The 23,909-nt window shown below is 41.7% G+C and overlaps 1 protein-coding gene across 6 annotated transcripts in view; it reads left to right on the forward strand.

Annotated features, from left to right (window-relative positions):
• scube1 (signal peptide, CUB domain, EGF-like 1) overlaps positions 1-23,909 on the forward strand; it is a 114,193-nt gene that overhangs the window by 58,555 nt on the left and 31,729 nt on the right. For 4 of the 6 annotated variants that reach the window (XM_020601239.1, XM_020601241.1, XM_020601240.1 and 1 more), the window contains 3 exons: positions 120-236; positions 7,492-7,581; positions 14,004-14,120. In XM_020601239.1, coding sequence (XP_020456895.1) covers positions 120-236; positions 7,492-7,581; positions 14,004-14,120 — 324 coding nt within the window. The remainder of the gene's footprint in view (positions 1-119; positions 237-7,491; positions 7,582-14,003; positions 14,121-23,909) is intronic. The other 2 variants (XM_020601242.1, XM_020601243.1) reach the window with 1 other exon arrangement.

Here is a 23,909-nt window from a genome sequence, read left to right on the forward strand (position 1 = left end):
AGGCCTCTCTCATCATCTCACATCACTGTTGTAGTTACATAATGAAATAATTGCCATTAAATGTCTTGGACCTTGTGTTACACATACAGTACAAGTTATAATGTGTGTGTTGTCTTCAGTGACATGTAACTATGGAAATGGGGGTTGCCAGCACACGTGTGATGACACAGACACAGGGCCGGTGTGCGGCTGCCATCAGAAATATGCCCTGCACTCAGACAGCAAGACCTGCATCGGTAAGTGATGACACATGCACTGAAGCTGTCACAGCTGTTGGAAGTCATATGTGTGTACAAAACATATGATTTCAAAGAAGGAAAGTAACGAAATGAGGAAGTGGGGTAGGGAGTCGAAGGTGGCATGTTTTCCAAAAGTTCTTTCCCATTTTTTTCTCGCTTCATCTTATTTAAACACTGAATATATAAAAGGCAGGCAGCTGCTCACCCAACAGAGAGAAATGTGCTTTAACAGAATTATCTCCACACCAGCTCTGTGCTCGTTTAGAAATATAATCAATCCACACTACCAATAATGACATGGATGAGACTCATTTCTGTGCAAACTGTTATTAGTGGCAAAAACTACAAATGAGACCTAACTGTATCAAAGCCTTTGCAAGCTGTAGTCGAGTTTCATGCAAACTGTGTCCCGCATCTATCCTACATCAGCAGTATAAACAATGATTTTATTGTGCATACTCCAACAAATCAACTATTGTGTGGTTGTTAATGGATTGCAAAAAAAAGGTTGCATGATTAAGTATGACTAATTTGAGTCTTGTACAAGATGGAATCAAATCAACAATTGATCCAAAGTGAGCCCAAACTTTTAATTAATTTGTGTTTTGATAGCATTTTTATTTTGAGTATGACAAGCATTCTCACAATAGGTGTAAGGATAACAAAAATGGACACAGAAAATTACTGTAAGAGCCAATCTGAATGTCCGCTTTGCATACTGAAGAAATGACCTGGTTTGTTTCAGGAAACTAATAAAATACTTAGTGAGATTCATCCTTTATCTCTTGGCTAAAATCAAGATAGCAGCTAGCTTGAGAACTGGATGAGTGGAGTTTCCTGACACATTTTCCCATGGACAGGGTACAAATACAGTTTCTTCTCACTCTGCTACATAAGTAATGACTCTGTCCTGAACACACAAACAAAAACATAACACACACTATGATAACATCCATAGTAGGTCTGAGGGGGTATTGCAGTAGTAAATTGTCAGGACCAAGGAATGAACAGTAATATGTTTGGACTATACAGAACTGGCTGGTGGACAGTAAATGGCTGACACTTCTCCCACTCTGAGAAAGGTAATCATCATGTTAAAACTGACCCCAAAAACTCTGCCAGCAAACAGCAGGAAATTCTCTCTGCCCCAACAGGTCATTTGTATGTCAACATAACCCTCCCTCCGTATCAGTAGAGAATTAATGGAGTGTTCCAGGTAAGTGTAGTTCATAATGTTGTTTTCCCTGCCTCCTTGCTGCTGATACAAATGTAAGAAATGGTTTGCAGAACCTGTAAGCAATTTTCATCTCAGTTTCTTTGTTTTTGTAGCCAGTCTACTGCAGCTTGCACCAATCTCATTGTTTGTAATTTACAGAGTATGAACAGTGATTGATAATTTGTGCGTAGCAACCTTTACAATTTGCTTCCTTAAATTGATAATTAAAACAAAACTACTGACCAATAATGGACAGCACTTATTACAAGAAGACACAACCCCCACAATAAAGATGTTGGAAGACACTTGGAACTTGTATTCACTCCACATGATTTATTTGTGGCAAAAACACACTACAGCAGCCTTCACAAACCCCTGCAGGTTAATCTGGATTATCCAAACAGTTTTTGTACTGACAGACTCTGAAAGACTCACTACAAATGAACTGAAAACACATGGTAACCTAGGAGCATTAAGGCTACAAACATCCCATAATGAAACACTGTCTTTAAAAGACCATGTTCTTTATCATGTCGAGATTCTCCACCCTATATATTTCATATAGTATACAGAGACTGACCAATGGGGGCAGCTGACATGAATAAGACATATTACCTGTGGAGACTATGCACTGATTGGCAATACGTGTATATAAGCACCTCATGTATGTGGCCTCTTTGGATACCTTGATTTCCATGGTCAAGCAGTAAACAAATGCATGTATTGCACTGAGCTGTATATGGTTTAGTGTGTGTGTGTGGGGGTCGGCATCAGTGTTGTCCACATAAGAAGGAGAGCTGGTGTATGGACCCCTTTGCGTTGTTCTTTTTACATGGATGGTGGAGGTGTGGCAGCTAGCTACACTGGGTTTGCTATATGGTTTGTACAGCCACTGTCCCACATGGAATCTGACCTAGTCAGAGAACAGGCAGGTGCACCTTCTAGCTGGTCGCTATACCACTGATTCTGAAGTGTAGCTTGTGTATCATTGTGTGCCTCAGCTGAGTTTGAGCTGATACCCAGTTTCCCACTTCCCACTTACCAGGACAGGAAAGGCTGGATCTGGCACACCCCATGACAGATGTGCTGGACATGTGGGAAATTGATATCCAGAGTTCTGATTCAGAGGGTGAGGACCTCCACTTAGGGCAGAGGTATATAGAGGCTAAGCAAGTAGACGAGGAGCAGCAGCAGTCACCTTCCCTCTATCACCAAATTATTGCTTGAGCAACTCACTGGAAGTTGAGATACCAGCAGACCAAGGCTGGGTATCTTCCCATTTTGGTGATGAAAGAGGCAAGGCAGTCCTGTCCTAATTTAGAGGAACTGGTGCTCAAGCACTCGGTAAAATTGCTGGAGGGGTTTATGTAGATGGCTAGCATGTGTTCATGGTCAGGACAAGATTGGTAGTTTACGCTGACTCCCATGGGTCAAGACTTAGGGGCATTGGTGTCCCTCTTCATTCCTGTCTGGGGGGAAATTAGTCTCCCAAGCAGGTACACTAGGATGATGGATGCCATGCTCACCAGAGTACATGGAGTTGTGGCCATCCAGGGACAGCTGGTTCACATGTGCTCTGTTCTAGCATTGGCAAAGCAGTTAGAAGATGGACAGTTTTCCTTGCTCCTTGTGATGTTAATTAAGGAGCAGGCAATGGAAAATGACAGGGCCATGGCCCTCTTCTAGATGGGGGAACCCTATCTCTGGCTATCTTTTGTCACAGTTCCAGGGCAAGACTCGGTCTGTCTGTTTAGGCTGCCTGTAGTGTTATCTTCCATGTTTGAAGCAGATACAGGTAAAATGCTCCAGCAAACTCAAGATCACTGTTGCTGTTCTTGGGAGGTATCAGGGATGTTCCTGCAAAGCCACCGACATTATGCCCCTCCAGCTGGGTCAGCCCAGCAAACTTCAGTGGCTACAGGTAACCTTGGGGTCTGCCAACTATCATGTCAAAGTTAAACATGGTCAATGAGTGAGAAAGGCCAGGGGCTTCCCAAGCCATCCCTTCAGCCCTGATGATTCTCAATACATGCTTACCTCCTTTCCAGACAACCCCCTTTCTGGGTTACCTTCCGGATGAACCTCTAGGTGGTTTTCACCATGACCCAAGCTTATTGTTTGCAGTTTCAGCACCCACACTATTGATGAGGGCAGCTGCTTTTTAGTGGTAGCAGACTGTCAGCACATGGAAGTTTTGGCAGCAGAAATTTCCTCTCTGGCAAAGAGGGCCAGAACAGTCAGCAAACTAGGTTATATTCATGTTATTTCCTCATTCCTGAGTGAGATGGATGACTCAGACTGATTTTAGACTTCAGGGGGTTCATGTGATGCATGATACAGGCCATCTTCAAATGCAAGTGGTTTGCTAAGTGGTTTAGCCTTATGGATGCATATTTTCAGATCCCAAGGGACACAAACGACACCTCAGGTTCACCTTAAATAGCAAAACTTTGAGTTCTGTGTTCTTACATTTGGCATTTTGCTATCACTCCACACCTTCACAGGATACATGTATGCAGTCCTTGGACCCTTGCTTTGAGAACGTCTCTGGATCATACAATACTTGGATGACTGGCTGGTACAGTATGTGCTTGCTCAGAGGAGCAATGCCACAACAGTGTGGCCCAGCTCCTACAGCACTTGATGCCACTAGGCCTGTGCCTCAATAGGAGGAAGCTTTGTGGTGTGTTGGGAGTAGGGATGAAATCCAAATCAGTTGCAGAAAACTTTCCAAAAATCCAGGATTTATGGGTATAATGATAATGGAGGTTGACAACCAGTAGCCAGCAGCTTCTCACTCTGGGAAACCTTAACATAACAAAATGAACCGAGACCACACCACAGTCTGGATGTTGCTGTTTTTTCAAGTATTCAGAATGGATGCAAACTCCAGAAAATGGGTTCAAAGCAGTTCATTCTAGGCAGAAATCTCTGAAGAAGTAATCACCCAAAGTTCAGAGCATGGGGTCAGAATTTGTTTTGACTCTGCTACTAACACAATCCCTAATGATGACAGGTCACAAATCTCTGTCCATTAATTGAACTGCTTAGATGCCCACGTGACTTTTTTCTAAAGGTTCTGGTTCATTTGTAATTGGACAGTGCAAACCTTAATGAACCAAAGGAAAACTAATTAAGTAAACTTTTTCATGTGGCTCAAGAAAAAGTGTATGTGCAGTTTTTTTACATGTAAGATGGTGAGATTATAACCACCTGCCCAACTTCTCATTCCTTACTGTGACCTGAGATGCATCTTAAAATGATGGCAATGCAGATGATCACACTGACACATGGATGGATGTGATGTCATTTTTATGTGCTTTCTATTTTGTTCGAACACTGAATAAACTGCCTTTCAGCAGCACCAGGTTTTGGTTGCTAATAACCCTTTTACTTTTCAGCTGCTTTGAAGAAGTGAAACACACCATCAGGGAAAGGCTGTGAAGAGGAAGCGGAATGAGAGCGAGCAGGAACCCCTCTCCCCCCTTTTTCTAATGTCTAGTGTCTTTTCACTTTCTGTCTTTCTCTCTGTCTCTCTTGATGAGAGAAAGGACTTCTGTGTCTGTGGTCCGAGTCTCCGAACTGCTCTATGGGCCTACCTTTGACCCCCCACCCCCCTTTTTTCTCTTTCTGTGTAGCACTCTCCCCGGCTCCCCCTCCCTCCTCTCTCCCATGCCTTCTTCTGCTTTCTGGTGATAGTACCTGATTGCCTGTCTTGTCTGAGCATCCGTGTTAAAACTAAACCTTGTGGAAATAAGGACTATACCTCATTCACAAGAGGAAAGGGTGACTCTGGGTGTGTGGGGGGTGGGGGCCGGAACTAATAAGTGCTAGTCTCTGTGGTTAAAACAGACAACTCAATTGCAGCCTGATCTTAGGTGAGGCTCCCATGAAAGCAAACCCGAACCTCAACCTTCTCCAACTGTCTCACTGCCTCCTCATCTTTCACCTCCTCTCAAGTCCCAAACAAAAAGCAACTGACTCACTGAAAACCAAAACTTGCCAACACCAAAATGACCTTCATACCTCATCTTCACCCATCAGCGTCTGCTTTTGCTCCATACATCTTGACAGAGAGGCAGGGATTTGCACTGCTCACTATTTTTCACTCTTTAACATGCCATGCAGTAGTGTCCAGTCATACGTGCCACATTGTCCATTTGTCTGTTACTGTTTCTTTCATTAGTCTTTTGGTTTATCTGCTTGCCCAGCTGCATGGGAGAGCCTGCACTGCATTTGTACAATTTCCTTTGTCTTCTTTTTTCTCTCATTTTCCCTTTTTGGATTGAAGAAAATTTTTTATTGTTGTTGTTATTGTTGTTTTTAGCAACCCCGGTCATTCTGTTTCCTTCCAGTACATAGGTTTTACCATTCACCTCCAAGCTGTAGTAGTGTAGTAGAGTGGTTTAACCCACCGCACCTCCCACCCCCATACCCTTTATCCTTTGTAGGTCTGGCTCTCTAAAACACTCCCCTCTCTGTGGGCCTCCAACCACTGCCTAGCCCCATAGAGTCTTTAGAAGAGAGTGGCCTGCACTCCTCTCTTCCCACCCCTTCTCAACCTGTCTTGCACACACACTTGCATTTTATCTCGCTCTCTGACGGATTTTTTCACACACTCAAGCAAGCAGACGCTCAAAGACATGTACAGGCTCTTGATTCAACAATCACACACATTCACACAGCCACATTTCACCCGTTAGCTGAACACCTTAGAAAGCCTCAATTCATCCCTGAGTGTGCTTCAGAGGCCCCTACTTTGTCCATCAAGCACTTGAGAGGAGAGAGAGAGAAAACGTTAACAGGCTGAAGCTGGGGAATGGAAGGGACATTAATTACCCTCATATCCAACCCCACCACCCCGTTGGACTGAGTGTGTACATCAAAGGCAAACCCTGTTGCAACAAGTGGCGTCCATTCATGGAGAGATGCTCATTCAGACCCTAATGATTCAGACTCTCCTGGCCCCATCTTCAAACCTGCCATCCCCAACACCGCATCATACGCATGCCATTTTAACAGTCATCTCACCCACTACCACAGCCATTACTACAGCCTTCTTCCTCGACCTCCACCCCTGCTGCCCAGCTTTGGGAACATTTTTCCAGCGTTGACTGTTAAAGCCAGTTGTGGTGTGTTCCATAGACAAACAGGCAACCAGCGCTGCCCCCAGACTACCTCCTCCTGCTTTTTTTATTTGTCTGCATGCCCTCCCTACATTCCCCCTTCAAATCCCATTTCTCAGTGTGTGCACCCTTCCTTTCCTCATATACCTCTCCCATTGTGACCCATGATGGGACTGGGACTGCCTTTCTTTCTCTCTCTCTTACTCTCTCTTTTCCTACTCTGGTCATCATCTTGTCATTGCCTGTTTTTTAGCTCTGCTGTTTGACCTCTCATCATCCTCCCCTGCACCTCTTTTTCTCATTTTTCTTGTTGTCATCATCAACCCACTTTTCTTATCTTCAGTCCACTTTTAAGGCAGCTTGTCTTGCAAATGTGGAACATATATTTTCCTCTCCCTCTCTTTCTTGTCTTCCTCTTCCACCCTAACATGAAGGAATCATTGAAAGCAAAATGTAGCTGTTTGATATGGAAGACAGAAACTCCATCGGCGACAACAGCAACATCAGCATCAGAATTAAAATACCCCTTAACATTCATTTCATCCCCAAAGCCCCACACCTCTTCCCTCCCCATACATAATTTAATTTTTTTTTTAAATATGTAAGCCCTGTACCTTGTACCCTCTCCTTTCTTACCTACCTACTTGCCTACCTACTGCTTCATTTTGTAAACTACACACTGACACTAATCATTTTCATTTATTTTGTTTTGTTCTTTTGGTTTGCTCTGGAGAATTTTTCATTTGTTTGGGTATTAACACTCTAATGGGGATTTTGGCGCTTCTTCATCGCTTCTTGCTTCTTGGCTTTGGTTTTTTGCTCAAACACCAAGAGGGGCTGAAGGTCTGGTCATTTGGGCTTCTCATTAACCTGCTGCTCACTGTTTGTCCCCTTGTCACTTGTGTTTTAGAGAAAGATGAGGCTGCAATTGAGAGCTCTGAGTTCAATGCCACGTCAGTAGCTGATGTGGACAAGCGGGTGAAACGGCGGCTACTTATGGGTAACTCTTTTCTTCCTCTTTCTATGTGTTGCCATGGCCTTGTGCTTGTATCCCCAGCTCTACTCCTCTCCATTCCTCTTGTCCTCCTTTTTGTCTTTTTTATGATTATAAATTATAAACCTTTGGTATACACTATGTCTACTCCCATAGTAGCGGTTTTGTTGCAACTGTATCCAATTTAATGAGAAAGGAGTACAGTAGGTTGCTGTTTTCCTTTAAACAGTCCCTCCCTAACACTACCTACCAGATTTCTGGATGGCTCAAAGGTTTTCTCAATGACTGACGTATTTTACCAGTTACACCTTACACCAAATATTTTGTGTGCCATTCCTCTTATTTTTGATTACCCATGCAACATTACCCATTACCTATTACTCACAAATTACAGAGCTAAGCCATGACACTTTTGTACTATGCTGGGCAGAATGTTTTCAAAACCATAATCCTCAGAAGCTGCAGATGAAGAAAGAAACATTAGTGCCCTGGTACTCATGGTGCTGAACAAATCTGTCTCTAATATTCCAGTGCTTTCTACTTAGTGAATCATTTCTTAGGCTTTGTGCTCAATTCAGGTAAAAGACAGCACAGTGGACAGCCTGTGACCAGATGGATGTTTGGTCCCTACAGTTTTTCATGTTGAAGACCTGATCTGTGTTGTATCTTTGGGTGTTTGTGTTCTTACTATAAATGCCAAGGAATGCCTATTAAAGAAAATTAGAGTATGACAGTCAAACTAGTAGGCCATTATTCAGACATCTTGCTCTTTGACCATCAAACCTTTTTTCAGTGAACTAACGAATGTTTTTGCTGTAACTTGTTAAGTCAGACATATGCTAAATCAAAACTTGTTCAGAGCTGGACTTTTTTCTGAAGCACCACTTTCATCCTCTATGGCGTCTGTTGAATTTAACCTTTCTTTTATTTTCTAAGACAGAGCTCCTTCAAACCAAGTATCCAGTACTCAAAACCAATGTGTTACACAGTCTGTAGTCTATTAAACCATATGCCCCAACTATTCAAGTTACCTTTTAGTAAGTTCTGGCCAGGAGGAAGGAGGAAGAGTGGAGGATTTAGTTATAGGGCTGCTTCCTGGTCCCTCCTCTGCAGCCCCAAATCAGAAAAGGTTGGGACAGTTTGTAAAATCTAAATTAAAACTGAAAATAGTGATGTGTAATTTATCTGTCCTGTTTTACATTGAAAACAGTACAGCAGCACATTGTTTGATGTGATATCTCATTCATTTTATTCTTTGTTCTAAATAAACACTCACTTCAATTCTGATGCCTGCAACACAAAAAATTTGGGACAGCAAACCATTTACCACTGTGTGATGTTGTCGTTCCTTTTCATAGCACTTAAAAGACATTTACAGACTGAAGACACCAAGTGATTAAATGTGGCAGGGGTAATTTTGTCCCTTTCTTCCCTAAGTCTTAAGGTGTGCAACAGTCCTGGGTCTTCGTTGATGCAATTTGCGTTTCGAAATGTGCCACACATTCTCTATTGGGGACAGGTCAGGACTGCAGGCAGGCCAGTCCAGTACTTACACCTTTTTCCTCCACAGCTATAGTAGGTAGTGTGTGCAGTATGAGGTTTTGCATCGTCTTGTTGAATTATGCATGGGCATCCCTGGAAAACATGTCGTCTTGAAGGCAGCATCTCTGAGTATTTTTCAGCATTAAAGTTGCCATCACAGAAGTGGAATGTACCTTTGCCAAGGACACTGACAGAACCCCAGACCATGACAGACTCTGGCTTTTGGACTTGTTGCTGGTAACAGTCTGGATGGTCTTTTTCGTCTTTGACCCAAAGCACACGACATCCATTCCTTTCAAAACAGACCTGATTCATCTGACCACAGTACACGTTTCCACTGTGTTATGGTCCATCCCAGGTGCCTCTGAGCCCAGAGCAGTTGATTGCACTTCTGGACACTGTTGAGATAGGGCTTCCTTTTGGCACAGTACAGTTTTTTATGGCATTTATGGCTTTAGCTATGTATTGTAGTGCCTGACACAGGTTTGCCAAAGTAATCCTGAGCCCATGTGATTATATCGCCTATAGAAGAATGGCGATTCTTGATGCAGTGGTGTCTGAGGGATCAGAGAGCACAATCATCCACCTGAGGCTTGTGCCCTTTACAAACTGAAATCCCTCTAAATTCCTTGAATCTTTTAATTATGTTCTGCATTGTAGAGGGTGACATATCCAAATCCCTTCCTTTCTTTAAGGAACATTGTTTTTCAACATTTCAATACATTTCTCACACATTCAGTACAGTATGTTGGCAAACTGACGATCCTCTGCCAATTTTTGTTCCTAAAGGGCTCGGCCTTTCCTGGATGCCACTTTTGTCATTGTGATTATGGTCACATGTTGACATCACCTGTTTCAAATGGAATATTAATTTCATTGTTTTACCTCATTATTAGCCCTAAAAAGCAATTGTCCCAACTTTTTTTGGAATGTGCTGCAGGCATCAGAATTGAAGTGAGTGTTTATTTTGAACAAAGAACAACACTGATGAGGTATCACATCAAGTAATGTGCTGCTGTATTTTTTCCAATGTAACACAGGACACAGATGATTTACAAATCACAATTTTCAGTTTTAATTTAGATTTTACATACTGTCCCAACCTTTTCTGATTTGGGCTTGTACCCCTCTGTCCTTCTCTCCCCTCCCTCACTTACCTTTTAGTTTAAAATGTCATTTCTCCTCACTGGATAAACTCTGCTTCACCTCTTTCCACTCACAGCAGTGCCTCTAGTTAGTGATGCAATGTATTGTTAGAGATATTTCAGGCTTGAACCTTGTCTAAGGTTTAATTGGCTTTGTGCATACTATGACAGCCAGATGCCTTCATTCCAGTGTAATGTAATTACTTCCAGGTTTCTGAATGATATGATGTCCAGCTCATTGCAAATAAATCTTCCTTATTTCACCCCAGAAATGTGCACTGATAGAAACATTATCCATTACCAGAATAAAGTTGGCAACTCAATGAAAAGTCATTCACTCATGTTAGCCAAATCTCTGTTGAAGTTGGCTTAACTATTAGACTGGACTGGTGTTACATATGAAACTTATGTAGCTTGAATGAATTCAACAGAATTTCATGAGAGCTGCTTTATACATCATCCACTGAAATGAACTAAAACTACACTGGATATAATTTAATAGTAAACCTATTGCTAGTCAACATTTAGTATTTGAGTCAGTTGAAGCATGCTCATATACTGTATATGCTTCCATCATACTTATGTACATGTAGGAGCACGTGTATGTATGTATGTGAATTCCGAGAGCACTGAGGACTTCCTATTGCTGCGCTGGCACAGCCTCAACAGCATGTTAGTTTTGACACTTTTCAGTTTTTCTGCTTCCTCTGACAAACAACATTCCTGTTTGTGCGCTTGCTGCCATCACCCAGTGTAGACAACATGCTGATCAAGACAAAGTGAATTGCAGCTGGTGGCTCCAATGATACGGTGCTGCTAAGCTGAGGACAGGATACAGAGATAGAAAGAGCCCAAGATGGGAAGGAAAGAGAGGGCAAAAGAGTGGTGGGAGCATGGGCAACTTGATGAAAGTCATTCTGTGAGATTTCATGATGTTGCTATGGAATGAATGCCTCCATCAGGAGCCAGGTGCTGAACACGTGAGCAAAGTGTCAATAGAGAGACACAATGGTGCTACAGTAGCTGTGGCCCTGGATTCCAAATAAACCATGTGCCCTCCTCTCAAGAAAGACTGGTTTGCAGCAGTCAGTATTTCCACAAGGAGTGTGATGCACATGTCTGCTGTCTTCCCTCTCATTCCTTTCTCACCTTGAATCCTCAATAAATTTTACATTGCCTTATGAATACGCTCAGTGATCAATCTAGAAAATTTCAGATGGGGTGGCCAGGCTGGGGCACAGACTCAGAAAAGTGTGGCGCTTCTGAAATACATCTAAAAGTAAAATAAACCCCTAATTCTGTGAAATAATAAACCATAATTATTAAACATCAATTTATTTTGTGTGAAAATGAGAAACACATAGTGCTTTCTTTAGCTAACCTTGGGTGTGCCTCTGATTTACTCCTGGCCAGGGACATTGCTACTGCACAGCGGTTCCCTCAGCTGAGGAAAATCCAAGCAGCAACCTCTCAGTCTGAGAAATTAAACCAATGCAAATGCCAAAACCTGCGGTTCCACATACAGCCACTTGAAGCTGGCTCCAAAAGGGAGTTGATCCTCATAGATATTAAATTGCCCAACTTTACGGTAGAAATAAACATATTTACAACCTGGTACAAAAATGGTTTTGGTGTGTATAGCTAATTTGGCAACTGTACAGGGGGTAAATGTACTTTATAACTCACCCATTTAAATTACATTGAGACTAAAAGTTATGCATAATTAAGGTCATGCCAACATTTGTCCACACAGTGACATAAAGACATACTGTATACACACACACTCATTCTAGGTTAGGACAGAAATATGCAAGGTTAGATGGAGGGTGTAGATGCTTGGTGAGGGTGCTGGTTGGGTGTGGGGGTGGGGGCCTGTCCAGCACATCAATCAGCCTGGCAGTACGTCTGTGTTCCTGAGTTCTGTCTGGCCCTGGGTTTGGGCGTGGTTTGGAGAGAGGGGCTCTGAGCAGGACTGTGCTATCCCTTGGTTAATGATAGGGTCCACTGTGCTTGGTATAAATCACTCTGACCCATAAACACCACCTCCACATGTATCAAGTCTACTCACATGCATATATACCTTTAACACATGCTAGTCTTACTAGCTGTATACACCTGTGCAGGCGCATAGACGGTAATGCTATACACATTCACACAGAGACCCAAGCTGGGGATTGCAGAGGGGAAGAGGTCTGCTGTCATACCCTACAGGGCCCATTAGACAGGCTGCCTGGATGATGGAGTGTTTCTCCTTTCAGCCGTCCTTCCTGTCTTGTTGTTTTTCTACAATACAATGTCTAAGAAACCTCCTGCACTTATTCTGAAAACTCCATTTAAGACAGAGGTTGGAATTTGTACTAGTTTAACTATCTGGCCTCAGAACTTCTCCAAAGACAGAAGCAGACATGAAAAGGATTGCAAATGATGAACACCGAGCTTTTACAGATAAACACAGTGAGGAGCAAATGCAAGCTAGAACACAGAGATTAAAGGAAGACGCAGTTAGTCTGACACTGTTTGGAGCTGCATGAGGGAACACAAACAAATGTACAAAAACGTTCCTGTTTCTTCATTAAAAAAAAAAGCACCGGCCATCTTGGCTCAGATGTGGTTGTGACTGTGCATTCTGAAAGAGCATTATGTTAATGCCTTGACCTCTGGAGGTGGGTGTGTTTGCCAGCCTGAAAAGGCTTTTCCTATTTCCCTCTTTGCTTCACTCAGGCACGCAATCTCCTGGCATTTTAATTAAATAGGAAAAGCCACCAGAAGGAAGGGAAGCATCCCTGATTTAAATGTTACTGTTGTCCAGCAAAAACAGTCGGTTTCCCAAATGTCAGCTTTTTAAATAGAAAATAAGTTTGGTGATGTTGTGTTTTAAATTTGACTAGTGTGTTTTTTCAAGGGTTTTTTTTTAAAGTCCAAATAAGGTAAAAATGTCAGTCATGTACTGACTCACAATAGCAACTTTTTTTAAGTCAACCCCCCAAAAGGGTTTCTAAACTTCATTATTAGTTGTAATTTTATTAAATCCCTTTCAACAAACACAAGTCAACGTCAAATTTCAGCCTCTTCAACACTTCTCCAGGCTCACTGGTAAAGTGTTTGCTGAGCTTAGCACTGAACAGGTGAACTAGAGTTACCTTGAGCTCATGTTTGTTTTGGGATCAGTTCAGGGAATATTCACAAGTCCAAGCAAACCTTTTCTGCTCCATGTACAAGAACATTTTTTCAGGAGGAAATATACACGCCAGTTCCACCAAGAGTGTTCTAGACTTACAGCACCCTGTGCTAACTTTATTTTCCTATCTACTTATATTAACCCAACTTTTATTTGTGTTAACTGATTTCTTGTCACTTTTGAAAATAGGACCGACCTTTGGGCCAGTGTTCTTCACCCTCCTTTATCAGCACAGTGTCATATGTTTTGTCTTGTTGTAATGATACAAATCCTGATTGTGTGTATGAACTGGATTTATCTCTCCCTATGGCTCTACCTATTAAAACTGGGGTGTTGTGATGTAATGTCTTCATCTGTGTGTTGACAAAGCTACATGAAAAAAAAGCAAGAATACATTATATCCTATTGTGCTGTTTGATTGTGTATTCTTACTGCATGAAGCTTTGTCTTAACCCACATCATCACCACCTATAGGTTTTTTTCATGCTGTTCCAGAAGCAGGGGGCAGATGTTAACACACCCTCCATCTTTCTCCTTTTCCATCTTTGTCCTGCCATCTGCAGAAACCTGTGCTGTGAACAATGGTGGCTGCGACAGAACGTGTAAAGACACAGCCACAGGGGTGCGCTGCAGCTGCCCTGTGGGATTCACCTTGCAGCCAGATGGCAAAACCTGCAAAGGTCAGTAAATACACAAAAATGTGCAAATATATGCATGTGAGGCCTGCAAGCTCTGTGTGCAGAGGAGGCCAGGTCCACCTGAGCCTGCTGTGATTGGTATCTGAGTGATCCAGAGCCAAACCCAATTCGACCATCCACTTTGCTTCCAAATTGCACAGAGATCCAGTCACGGTTGCTTGTTGTTGATTTTTCCGGTGAGGATTACTCCACTTCTGACAGCCTGCCACTTATTTCAGTGATGGTGGTCCAAGGAGAAGGCCGCCAAATTGTGGGCTTTAACATCTCAAACAGATTATTATAGCATTTTAGCTTTCCTCTAAACAAACAGTTTGACTGAATGAGACAGTCCTGTGGGTTCAAGCGGAGTCAAACACTGGTCATTACAGGCAGCAAGGTTATGTTCTCTTCAGGGGTGGACAAAGCAGAAATGAGCTGTAGGCATTCTGTTGTGGAGTTTGATCAATGTAATGTTCAGTGAGAGGTTTGCTTCAATGTATTAGGACAATTTATGTTTAGTTTGATATATATGATGTTTGTTTTAAGGTATGGAGGTAAATCCCTGCCAAAACATTTGAGGGCACTAACTACATTTCAAATACTGCTCACTTTGCAGCACATCATTTGAGAGCATGCAGGCACAGATTTGTAAGAGCAGAGCAGCCTCATATTGGAGAGCACCCACCAATCATCTGTTACACTTACGTTTCTGTCATGCCTTGCTCTCACATCTCAAATCAATCTGAATACCACAGTCTGAATACAACTTGTTTTGTGCAGTTTCAAAATATTTGGCACTTACAGAATTTTACACAGGCTGAGGTGGAGTAATCTGAGTGAAAACTAGGAATGGAGCACATGTGGGGCCAGGGTTATGCTCTTCAATCTGATTTTGTGCTTACAAATCTGAGCCTGCTCACTCTCAAATGCTGAGTTGCAAACTAAATAGTGTTTGAAATGTGGTTTGTGCACTCTCAATTTTTTGGTGGGGATTTACTTTCATATCAATGCTACGTGCTACAGTTGCTGTAAAAATTATTTAATCCCTATTGCAAATTAGGAGTAATGGCAAAATTTACAAACTTTCAGCTTTTTCAAATAAGAACAATTGAAATTGCTCAACACAACTAATGTAACAAATGGTTTCTCCAAATTTAACACAAAATGCAACTTTTAATGACTTCTGCAGTCTCAAAATTATTCAATCCCCTGAATAGAATCCCTCATAAAGGCACACACAGATGTGCTTGGGTGTCACTGGACCTTCCAACAGGACAATCAGCCCAAACATACCTCAAAAGTCCACCAAGGCTTGGGTGCAGAAGAGGTCCTGGAAGATTCTAGAGTGGCTGTCACAGTCACCTGACTTGAATCCCATATAAAATCTCTGGTGGGATTTGAAGAAGGTGGTTGCAGCACACAAACCCAAGAATATTAGTGAACTCGAGGCCATTGCCCAAGAGGAATGGGCTAAGATTCTTCAGGAACGCTGCCAGAAGCTGGTGTCTGGCTATGCATTACATTTGCAGCAGGTCATGGCAGCAAAAGGGTGCTGTACTTAATACTAAAAACGCTTGTTATGAAGAGGTGGAATAGTTTTGAGATTGTAGAAGTCATTAAAAGTTGCATTTTGTGTTGGATTTGGAGAAACCAATTGTTACATTAGTTGTGTTGAGCAATTTTAATTGTTCTTGTTTGATTTGTTCATTGCAACCAGCTGAAAATTTGTAAATTTTGCCAATACACCTAGTTTGCAATAGGGGTTGAATACTTTTGACTATGACTGTATATGTTTTGTACATGTAGGAATCATCACATTTGGAAATGTTTGTTAGGATTTACTACAGACAGGACTCTAGCCATTTATATTCAGATATTTGCCTAACCCTGTAATGCATTTTTTCATAGAAACTGCATAAGTATAGTACAGCTCACATGGATTTTACTTAACTGACAATAGGAGTATGTCAAGAAGCTTGGATGTGAAGTGACTGTTAAAAGGCTGTAAATAAAAGGAGTGGAAGCCAAGCAAAGGAAACCAAAGGGCGATATCCAGTTTGGAAAATTCCCATGTTTTCCATTTTTCTTTTATCCCATTTTTTTTAAGAATTACACACTTCTTTGTTTCCAGAAAAAAAAATCTTTTATGGAAACCACCATGACCAGAGTGTGGTACCTTCAATTTCCTTAACAGGTCATTGCTAATGTTAACCTAGTTGCAGTAAAAATGCTTTCAGTTATGGCTTTAAGATAATGATGGCATAAACAAAAACCTGTACATTATGGTGAGTCGTACGTATTCTTTAAGCCATATTTCTTGGGTTAAGCTACCTGTAGTTACTAAGGTGAATGAAGCTCTATGTTCCTCTGGTTGATGGTTGGATATCCTTCTGACCACTGCATGAATGGAGAGATGGAACACTGGGGCACTTCGCTGTTGAAACAAACCCCATGTGACAATGGTGTTCAAATAGAGAAGTCATTATAGCAGAGAAGTGCAGGTCATGTGACAATAACATGATTGTATGTGCGTCAGAATCCAGGCATTTTGCGTGATTTGATGAAATATATTATAGATTGTGTGTGTGTCTTTCAGAGTATGTGTGTTTGTGAAATAAGTGTCAGCCAGTTTGAGAATGTGGCATGAAGGTGTGTGCAGTTCTGGAGCCGGAGCTGTCTCAGGCCCGGCAGGCAGACGACACATCAGCAAACTTTGAGATGTTTGAATAGTGAGGCCCACACTGGCCACTGTCTCTCTTTCTCTCACTCTCTCTCTCTGTCTCTCGCCTCTTTCTCCCATTCCCGCATGACAAACACACACTCACAAAGACAGCACCATCAGGCTGCAAATGCAGTAAATACAATAGGTTGATCATTAATGTAGTACAGTACATTTGGTCAGTTCATAATTTTAAGAAATAAACACTAGAATGTAGCATAATTACCCTGTTAGAGCTCTGGATGGCTGCTTTTTTGTGTTAGATTAACATTTGTACATCAGAACATCAAAAACACTGAAGTGCAATTTTCTCTTGACGGATACGGTTTGAAATATTTTCTTCAGTTACATTAGAAACAGAGCAATAAGTCCTCTTAAATACATTGTTTACAATGTTTTCTGAAGTGCCTGTGACTTCAGAAAAGACATAGTTTTGGTGTTGTATGGTAAGGCACAGAATGGCCAGGGTAAGATCATGGTTTAGGCTACAATTAGGCTAAGGATAATAAGGATAATCACCTTTATTTGGCCAAGCATGTTACATGATTATGATTCACCAGCCTGTGAACAGTATTGCCATGTTTACAATAATAACGATGCAGTTAAGGTTAAAAGAAACACATAGGAAACAATAACTGAACATGGTCAATATCGCTCTATAACATTGTTACCTGGTTTCCTCCATTGCTGCTGTTATAACTGTTATGGCTGCTGTGTAACTTGATCAGAAACAAATGTTGCTTTGTGGCACTTGCTGAAACAAGTGATGCTGTCATTCTTCTTCAAAGGACATTCTCACATAAAGCACTGTTACTGGATTTGATGCGTGTTAAAAATGTGTCCCAATTGGCTCTAGCAGCCCACTGTCATCTGCTGACAGGCATGTTGCATGCTGGGAGAATGCCCCATCCACTGTTCTGAGGTCAAATTCAAGCCCAACAACTTGTGCGAACACTTCCACTCTGTCTCCTAAGGTGATTTGTGGTCCTGACGGAACCCAGCATTTACACTGGTGGAAAAATTAGATCTCTGTTTTTGGACCTGAGTTGAGTGGGGAAGATGAATAGGTGTGCAGCCAAGCTGTACCCCGCCCACATAATTTGGCTGTGGATCATCCCCTGGGCTTCATAAATCCCCAACCAAGGTAGCAATGCTAAGGGAGACAGAGAAGGCAGCCCACACTGATCAGTATCTATCACCCGGGCACTGAGCAGGAAAGTACACATTCATAAAAGCCCATAACGTCTCTTTACACATGCACTGAGTGTGGTCCGTGTCATGCATCGTGCAACATTATTGTTGCTGTTTGTAACTCAGCTAGACCCAGAATATGACTGTAGAAACACATGGCCATAGTTTAACATCACCCACATATCTCTGAAAGGGGATCTAAAATCCTGAAAAGCGAGTTTGCTGCTTAGCTTGTTTTTTAAAATTAATTTAAATTACTAGAGCAAAATCAGTGATCAAATATCTATAGGTTGAACAATGTGTTGGATCCTGGGTGAACCTGAGCAGTAGAAACTAGCTGTAATCAACTCCAAGGCTGAAAAATAGTCGGGGAGAACATGCTGCTTCATTTTAGTGTCTAGACAAGCAGGTAGTTTTGGTTCATGTTCTGAGAGCTCTGAGATTTTCATCTCCATTCAAATACAGTGTTAGTTTTGTTTGTTTGTTTTTTGTCATAATAGCTTTAAATGTTTTAATTTAAAATGCAATATGTCTTTCATGACTAAAACTGGGCAATCTACAGAACATTCTTCGAACAGTTTTTGTTGGAGCTATTTTCTACTGGAGACATTGTTTCTGTGAAAACTGTTCAGTAGCTGTGGTGTGAATTATCCGGAGTAAATGGGACACTGTGTCTGGGAAAAATGTTTCTGACGTCGTTTTTCAAGTGTCACAGTTCAGTTGTATTGGGATGGTGACAGGAATCCCAGACACCACTAAAGATAAGTTTTGGTAAATGTACCTTTTAATACAGCCCACACATTTCTCAAAACTAGCATCTGGTGGTCGCTGGAGGACTTTAGTTAAGGATAGTTTCCCATGGTCTACCACAAGTCCACAAGTGAGTGAGAGGTGAAGAATGAGCAGTTGGGGCTTGAATGTAATAAAGGTTCCTGGCCATGCATCAAGTATCTTTGCTGCTTTTGTTGTTCAGGGTGGACAGGTAGCTTGTCTAACATACATAGACAGTAGCTAAACACATTCACATCTTCACCTAAACTTCATGTCTTTGAAGAAATCTTCCAGTGTGTTCAAGCATAGACCTGTGTTGCTGTGAAGTGAATGTTCTACCCACTGAGCCACAGCATGGCCATTGCTTTGGTCTGTTTCATTTTGCTAGTAGCAAATACATGTAAATATGAGAATGAGCCAATGAGCCTAGTTTTCAATTTTAGCATCATCCTTTATGTTGAGACTGTTTCCTCTCATCCAAGAAGAGCTTCAGTAAATCCAAACTGTTTATCTTCTTCCGCCATTAGGATGATTTTGTTCTTTAGTACTTCACATATTAGTGGGCCTTAATGGCTCTGGTGCTTCCTGTAACCTTGGCAACTGCACACAGGGATTGCAAAATTATCTGAGATACCCTGCTGAAGCCTATACATGTGTGTATACAGTATGTATGTGTGTGGGTGTGTGTCGACTCTGGTGGTTCATGTAATCGCACTTGTGCTACCAGTGTATCATGGTGCACCCAATAATTGCTGGCATGTAGCAGTTTACTGAAAGTAGTAGTTAGGGATAAGGTAAGTGCCGCACTGTGAGGTAGACTCCCCACTGCCACTGAAATTGTTTGATAGAGACAGATAGCTCTCTCTCTCTCTCTCATTTGCCATATATCTTGCTCTAAAGACAAGGGGATGTGTCCTGTCATGCCTGTCTATCATATTAACTTCAATATAAACTGTGTAGGGCATGTTTAAAACCACTAGTGTAATAAACACCCTTTGATCTGCACTGACAGATGAGGCAGTTCAGTCTCTCATGATGACAGACACACCAATCGGGGAGGTGTTTCATCACTGGGCTTTCATGCCGCCAACTGCATGGGAAGTGAGTGGGGGTGGGAGATGGGAACACTTTCCAGATGTTTGATTAGAAGGTGCACATTGGAAGTTAGACGAGTGACTGTATATGCGTGTACATGTCCATGTGTCCTTCTGCTTTTGTAGATGAATTAACTCATGGTTGCATATTTGTCAGTTCTGTACACATCGAACGGAAAGCTGGTTGTATGTGTGTTTCTGTGGATAACGTGTGGCCAGTGACCTGTGCTGTACAATGCAGAGTGAGTACTGGCACCTGAGACACGTCCCCACTGGTTGCCATTCCTCTTTTGCCTGAAAAGATATGAACACACACACACATACTAAAACAAGGAGTTGATCACATGCAGTCATAAAGAAATCTTTACATTTCTATCATTACATTCTTACTATCCTGATTATTATCCTGAAGACGGGCATTTTGTTTATAAAATATCAGGAGATTACATAAATGTCCCACATGGTTTTCCAGGGTGACATCTTCAAAAGTGATGTTTTACCAGCAGTCCAAAACTCAAATATATTCAGTTTACTATCATGTACAACGCAGAAAAGCATTAAATCTTCACATTTTTGAAGACAGAACCAGCAACAATGCTTGAAACAGTGATTGAATTAATTAATGGATTTTCAGTAGCTGATCAATTGTCTGTTGATCAATTAACTGAAATGATCTAATCCTTTCTGCTCTAAATTATTCACTCTCTTACTTTACTCTATATATTGCTTTTCAACTCTCTCACAGCAGATGCCAAATATCATGCAGCCACTGTGGCTTTTCTTTAAATCTGCTGTAATGACTGTTTGAATGACAAAAGGTCATCACTTTAACAGATAGATTTCCTGTCTAAAAATGGCTTTTCTCATCAGTTGTATCTCATGATCTGATAATAACATTGTAAGGGTACAAGTATATACGCTGTATCACTGTTGTCAATATACTCAGATACACATAGGAGGGCAATTACAGCTATAATCACTTTTGGGGTTATAATACAAATGTGTCAGTAAAGCTTCTCTTAGCAAGGAGCCGCAGCTCTGTGGTCACACTGGTCAGGTGCACTAATCCAGTCTGTGGCCTCCATCACATTAGATGACTGCAGTATGGCCAAGCTGTGCCCACACTGCTGACTGTTTTATTGCTGTGTAAAACTGGGTTTCCCTTGTCCCACAGAGTATTTGTTATTAAACAGTGTTGAGCACTGTAGTCATTTATAGCACTTTTCTATGCATTGCAGCACACTCAAAGTGCTTTCACACTATTTGGCCATCAAGGACACTTTGAAATGTGGACTCGAATCAAATCGAGCCGCTAATCTTTCGGTTAGAAGGCGACCCGCTTTACCTCCTGAGCCAAAGCCACCCTGTTAATGCCTAAATAAATATAAGCGGACTTCTGCCCTGATGTCTGTCCTCACCACCCTGCAAAGAAAACCAGTGCTCTCAATGAAAACTGGATCCCCTCTACCCTGTCCATAATTATTTATAGAGGTTCAGGTTTCTGCAAATGTATTACATTTAATTGCTTCTTTTACTGCAAATATTTGGCAAAACTGCACAGCCTGTACCCTGGAGGTATGCATTCCTACAAGCAAGTCTAAATACAGTTTAAGTGACAGGAGTTTTACTCTTGGTCAGTTTGCTTCAACCTGTTTTTCCACCTCAGTCTTTCTCTCAGGAATGAGGCGGACAGAAAAGGCCATTACATAACAGCCTGACCCTGTGCTTGACCTCTGGATGATGGGGTCAGAGGTGAGATGTTAGGGTTCATTTACTCCACCATCAGTGGTTTGGACTGATCAATCAGATTGGTTGGTGAGTCTTAATCAGGCAGCTGAGCCCCTCAGCAGCGGCAGCATCACAGTCTCTGCAGGAGTCGGGTTTCTCACTCTAAACACTGGACAGTCCCAAGGCTCACAGAGGGGCGGGTGGAGGGATGGAGGCCTTGTTTCCTTTGGCCCAGGTGGATATTAGTCAGCCTTTTCATTTGGCCCATAGCCTCCTCCGCAGCCAGCAGTTCACTTCCAAAATATCTACCCTGGAAGAAAAATGAATTCCCTGAAGGTCACCTTTCAACTGCCAGTAGAGTCCATTCAAATTCCACTGTGTAGGGGGCTATTTGGATTATTGAGAAACTGTTAAAAAGTGCCAGAATAAATCTGCCATCAATTACTCAGTGTCACATCAAGCAAACATTTCAGGCCATAATTTGATGCTCTGAGAGGAGCTCTGCTCTGAGCTTCTCATGGTCAGCCATACATCGTGTGAACCCCAGCTAACTACTTCCTCTACTGCTAAACACTGTCAGAGTCACTATGCTCCTGGCAACACTGAATCCATTCCGTCTTTCAGCATTTAGTCGCTGAACTATGATTACAATGCAGACATTTTATTTTATCTGATAGTGTGACAGTTTAATTTTATAGCCGTGAAAGACTCTTAGCTCATATTAACTTGTGTGACAAAGGTCATGACAAAACATTAGATGTGCGTGGAGCAATGATGAGTGTGACCTTTCTCACAAATACATGGTAAGCACTGAAAATACACTGAAAGCGTAACACAAAATATTTCAGGTGGCATGAAATGTGTAGCTTTGCCTTAAAAGGCACATTGATCCAATGAGACATTTTTCAGTAACACAGGGTAAAACAGGATTAATACAAAATGATGTCATGTTTTCTTTGAATGTCCTTTAACAAGTTTGACATTACGCCCTGTTAAGCTTTTTGAGCTTTCCATTTATAGTCTGAGAAATTTCATTGGCTATGTTTACTTGGAACAGTACCAACTTGGTTGTTAACTTGCTCTTAAAACCAATAAGTTCAAAATATGGTTTTCTGAAATTTGCAAACCGTATGTTATAATGCAGACAGCAGTGGATAGTGAGTCTGTGAGAAAGAGACTGGAGATGTCTTGGAATATACAATATATCAAAGGCCGGAGTGAGATATTGATCTGACTCCTAGGGTAAATGTCAAAGACAGATCCCAGGACACAGCCTCTCTCTCCCTCTCTCTCTCTCTCTCTCTCTCTCTCTCTGTGAGAAAGGTTTGGCCTAGCCTCATGGACAGACAGTAAATGAGATATATTATAAGAAACATTCATCAGTATAACACAGTACAGTTCAACTACATCAAAGTCTCCTAAACACTTAACAAAAACTGAAAACTGAACACCACCTTTATGAAGGAGGATTTATTGTACGTGTGCTGGATTAGACTGCACAGTTTTAGCTTGGTATCAACAACACACTGTTAACTGACTGTATCTGTGTGCACATGTACAGTATACATTTGTATGCACACTTGTTACTTATTGGTGGGACTGTTAGAAATAAGCTGAGACAATTTTGAGTGTGATTACTCTTTGCAGTCCATATGCCATCCTATGTGAAGTGTTAATTAGGATTATCCTCATTAACAAACAATGGCCTCTTGAAGGCAATTCATACGTGCAGTTTTTGGATGTGATGCAAATTATTTCAAGCAGACCTTTATCCTCCACAATGTTAATCAGCCCGCAAGCTGTAGCCATCCATTTATTTTGCTGTTGTTGAATGTTTGTTGCTTGTAGAGTTATCCAGGCATCTCCGTTGCAAACTATCCAGTGTGGTCTGCCTTTGGCAAGGGGGAGGGGGGCTCTCTGCCTCAGGTGTGTGGTATTTGAAACTTGACATACTCCTATGGTTACTCACTTCACATCAACAGTAAATGCAAATAACTCTTGTCGAGAGAACCATTTGGTAGGGTTTTGAAGCTGAACTTGCCATTCAAAAACCCTTTTTTCTTATCCATTTCTTGCTTGTCATCCGCAACATTACTTCTGCATCCCTTCCTAATTTTCCAAACTATGGGGCGGGATGAGGGTCATTATCACAGAATGTGCAAGTGTTAACTGCACATCAAAAAAATTGTGGAGTCAAAGGAATTTGATTTACAGTTTGTCTGAATTGCTAAAACACATTTCTTGAAACCATCACTGGTGGAAGGAACACATTTACTGTAAAATTTGTTG

This window comes from Monopterus albus, unplaced genomic scaffold (genome assembly GCF_001952655.1).
Source record: "Monopterus albus unplaced genomic scaffold, M_albus_1.0 scaffold51.1, whole genome shotgun sequence".
Lineage (NCBI taxonomy): Eukaryota > Metazoa > Chordata > Actinopteri > Synbranchiformes > Synbranchidae > Monopterus > Monopterus albus.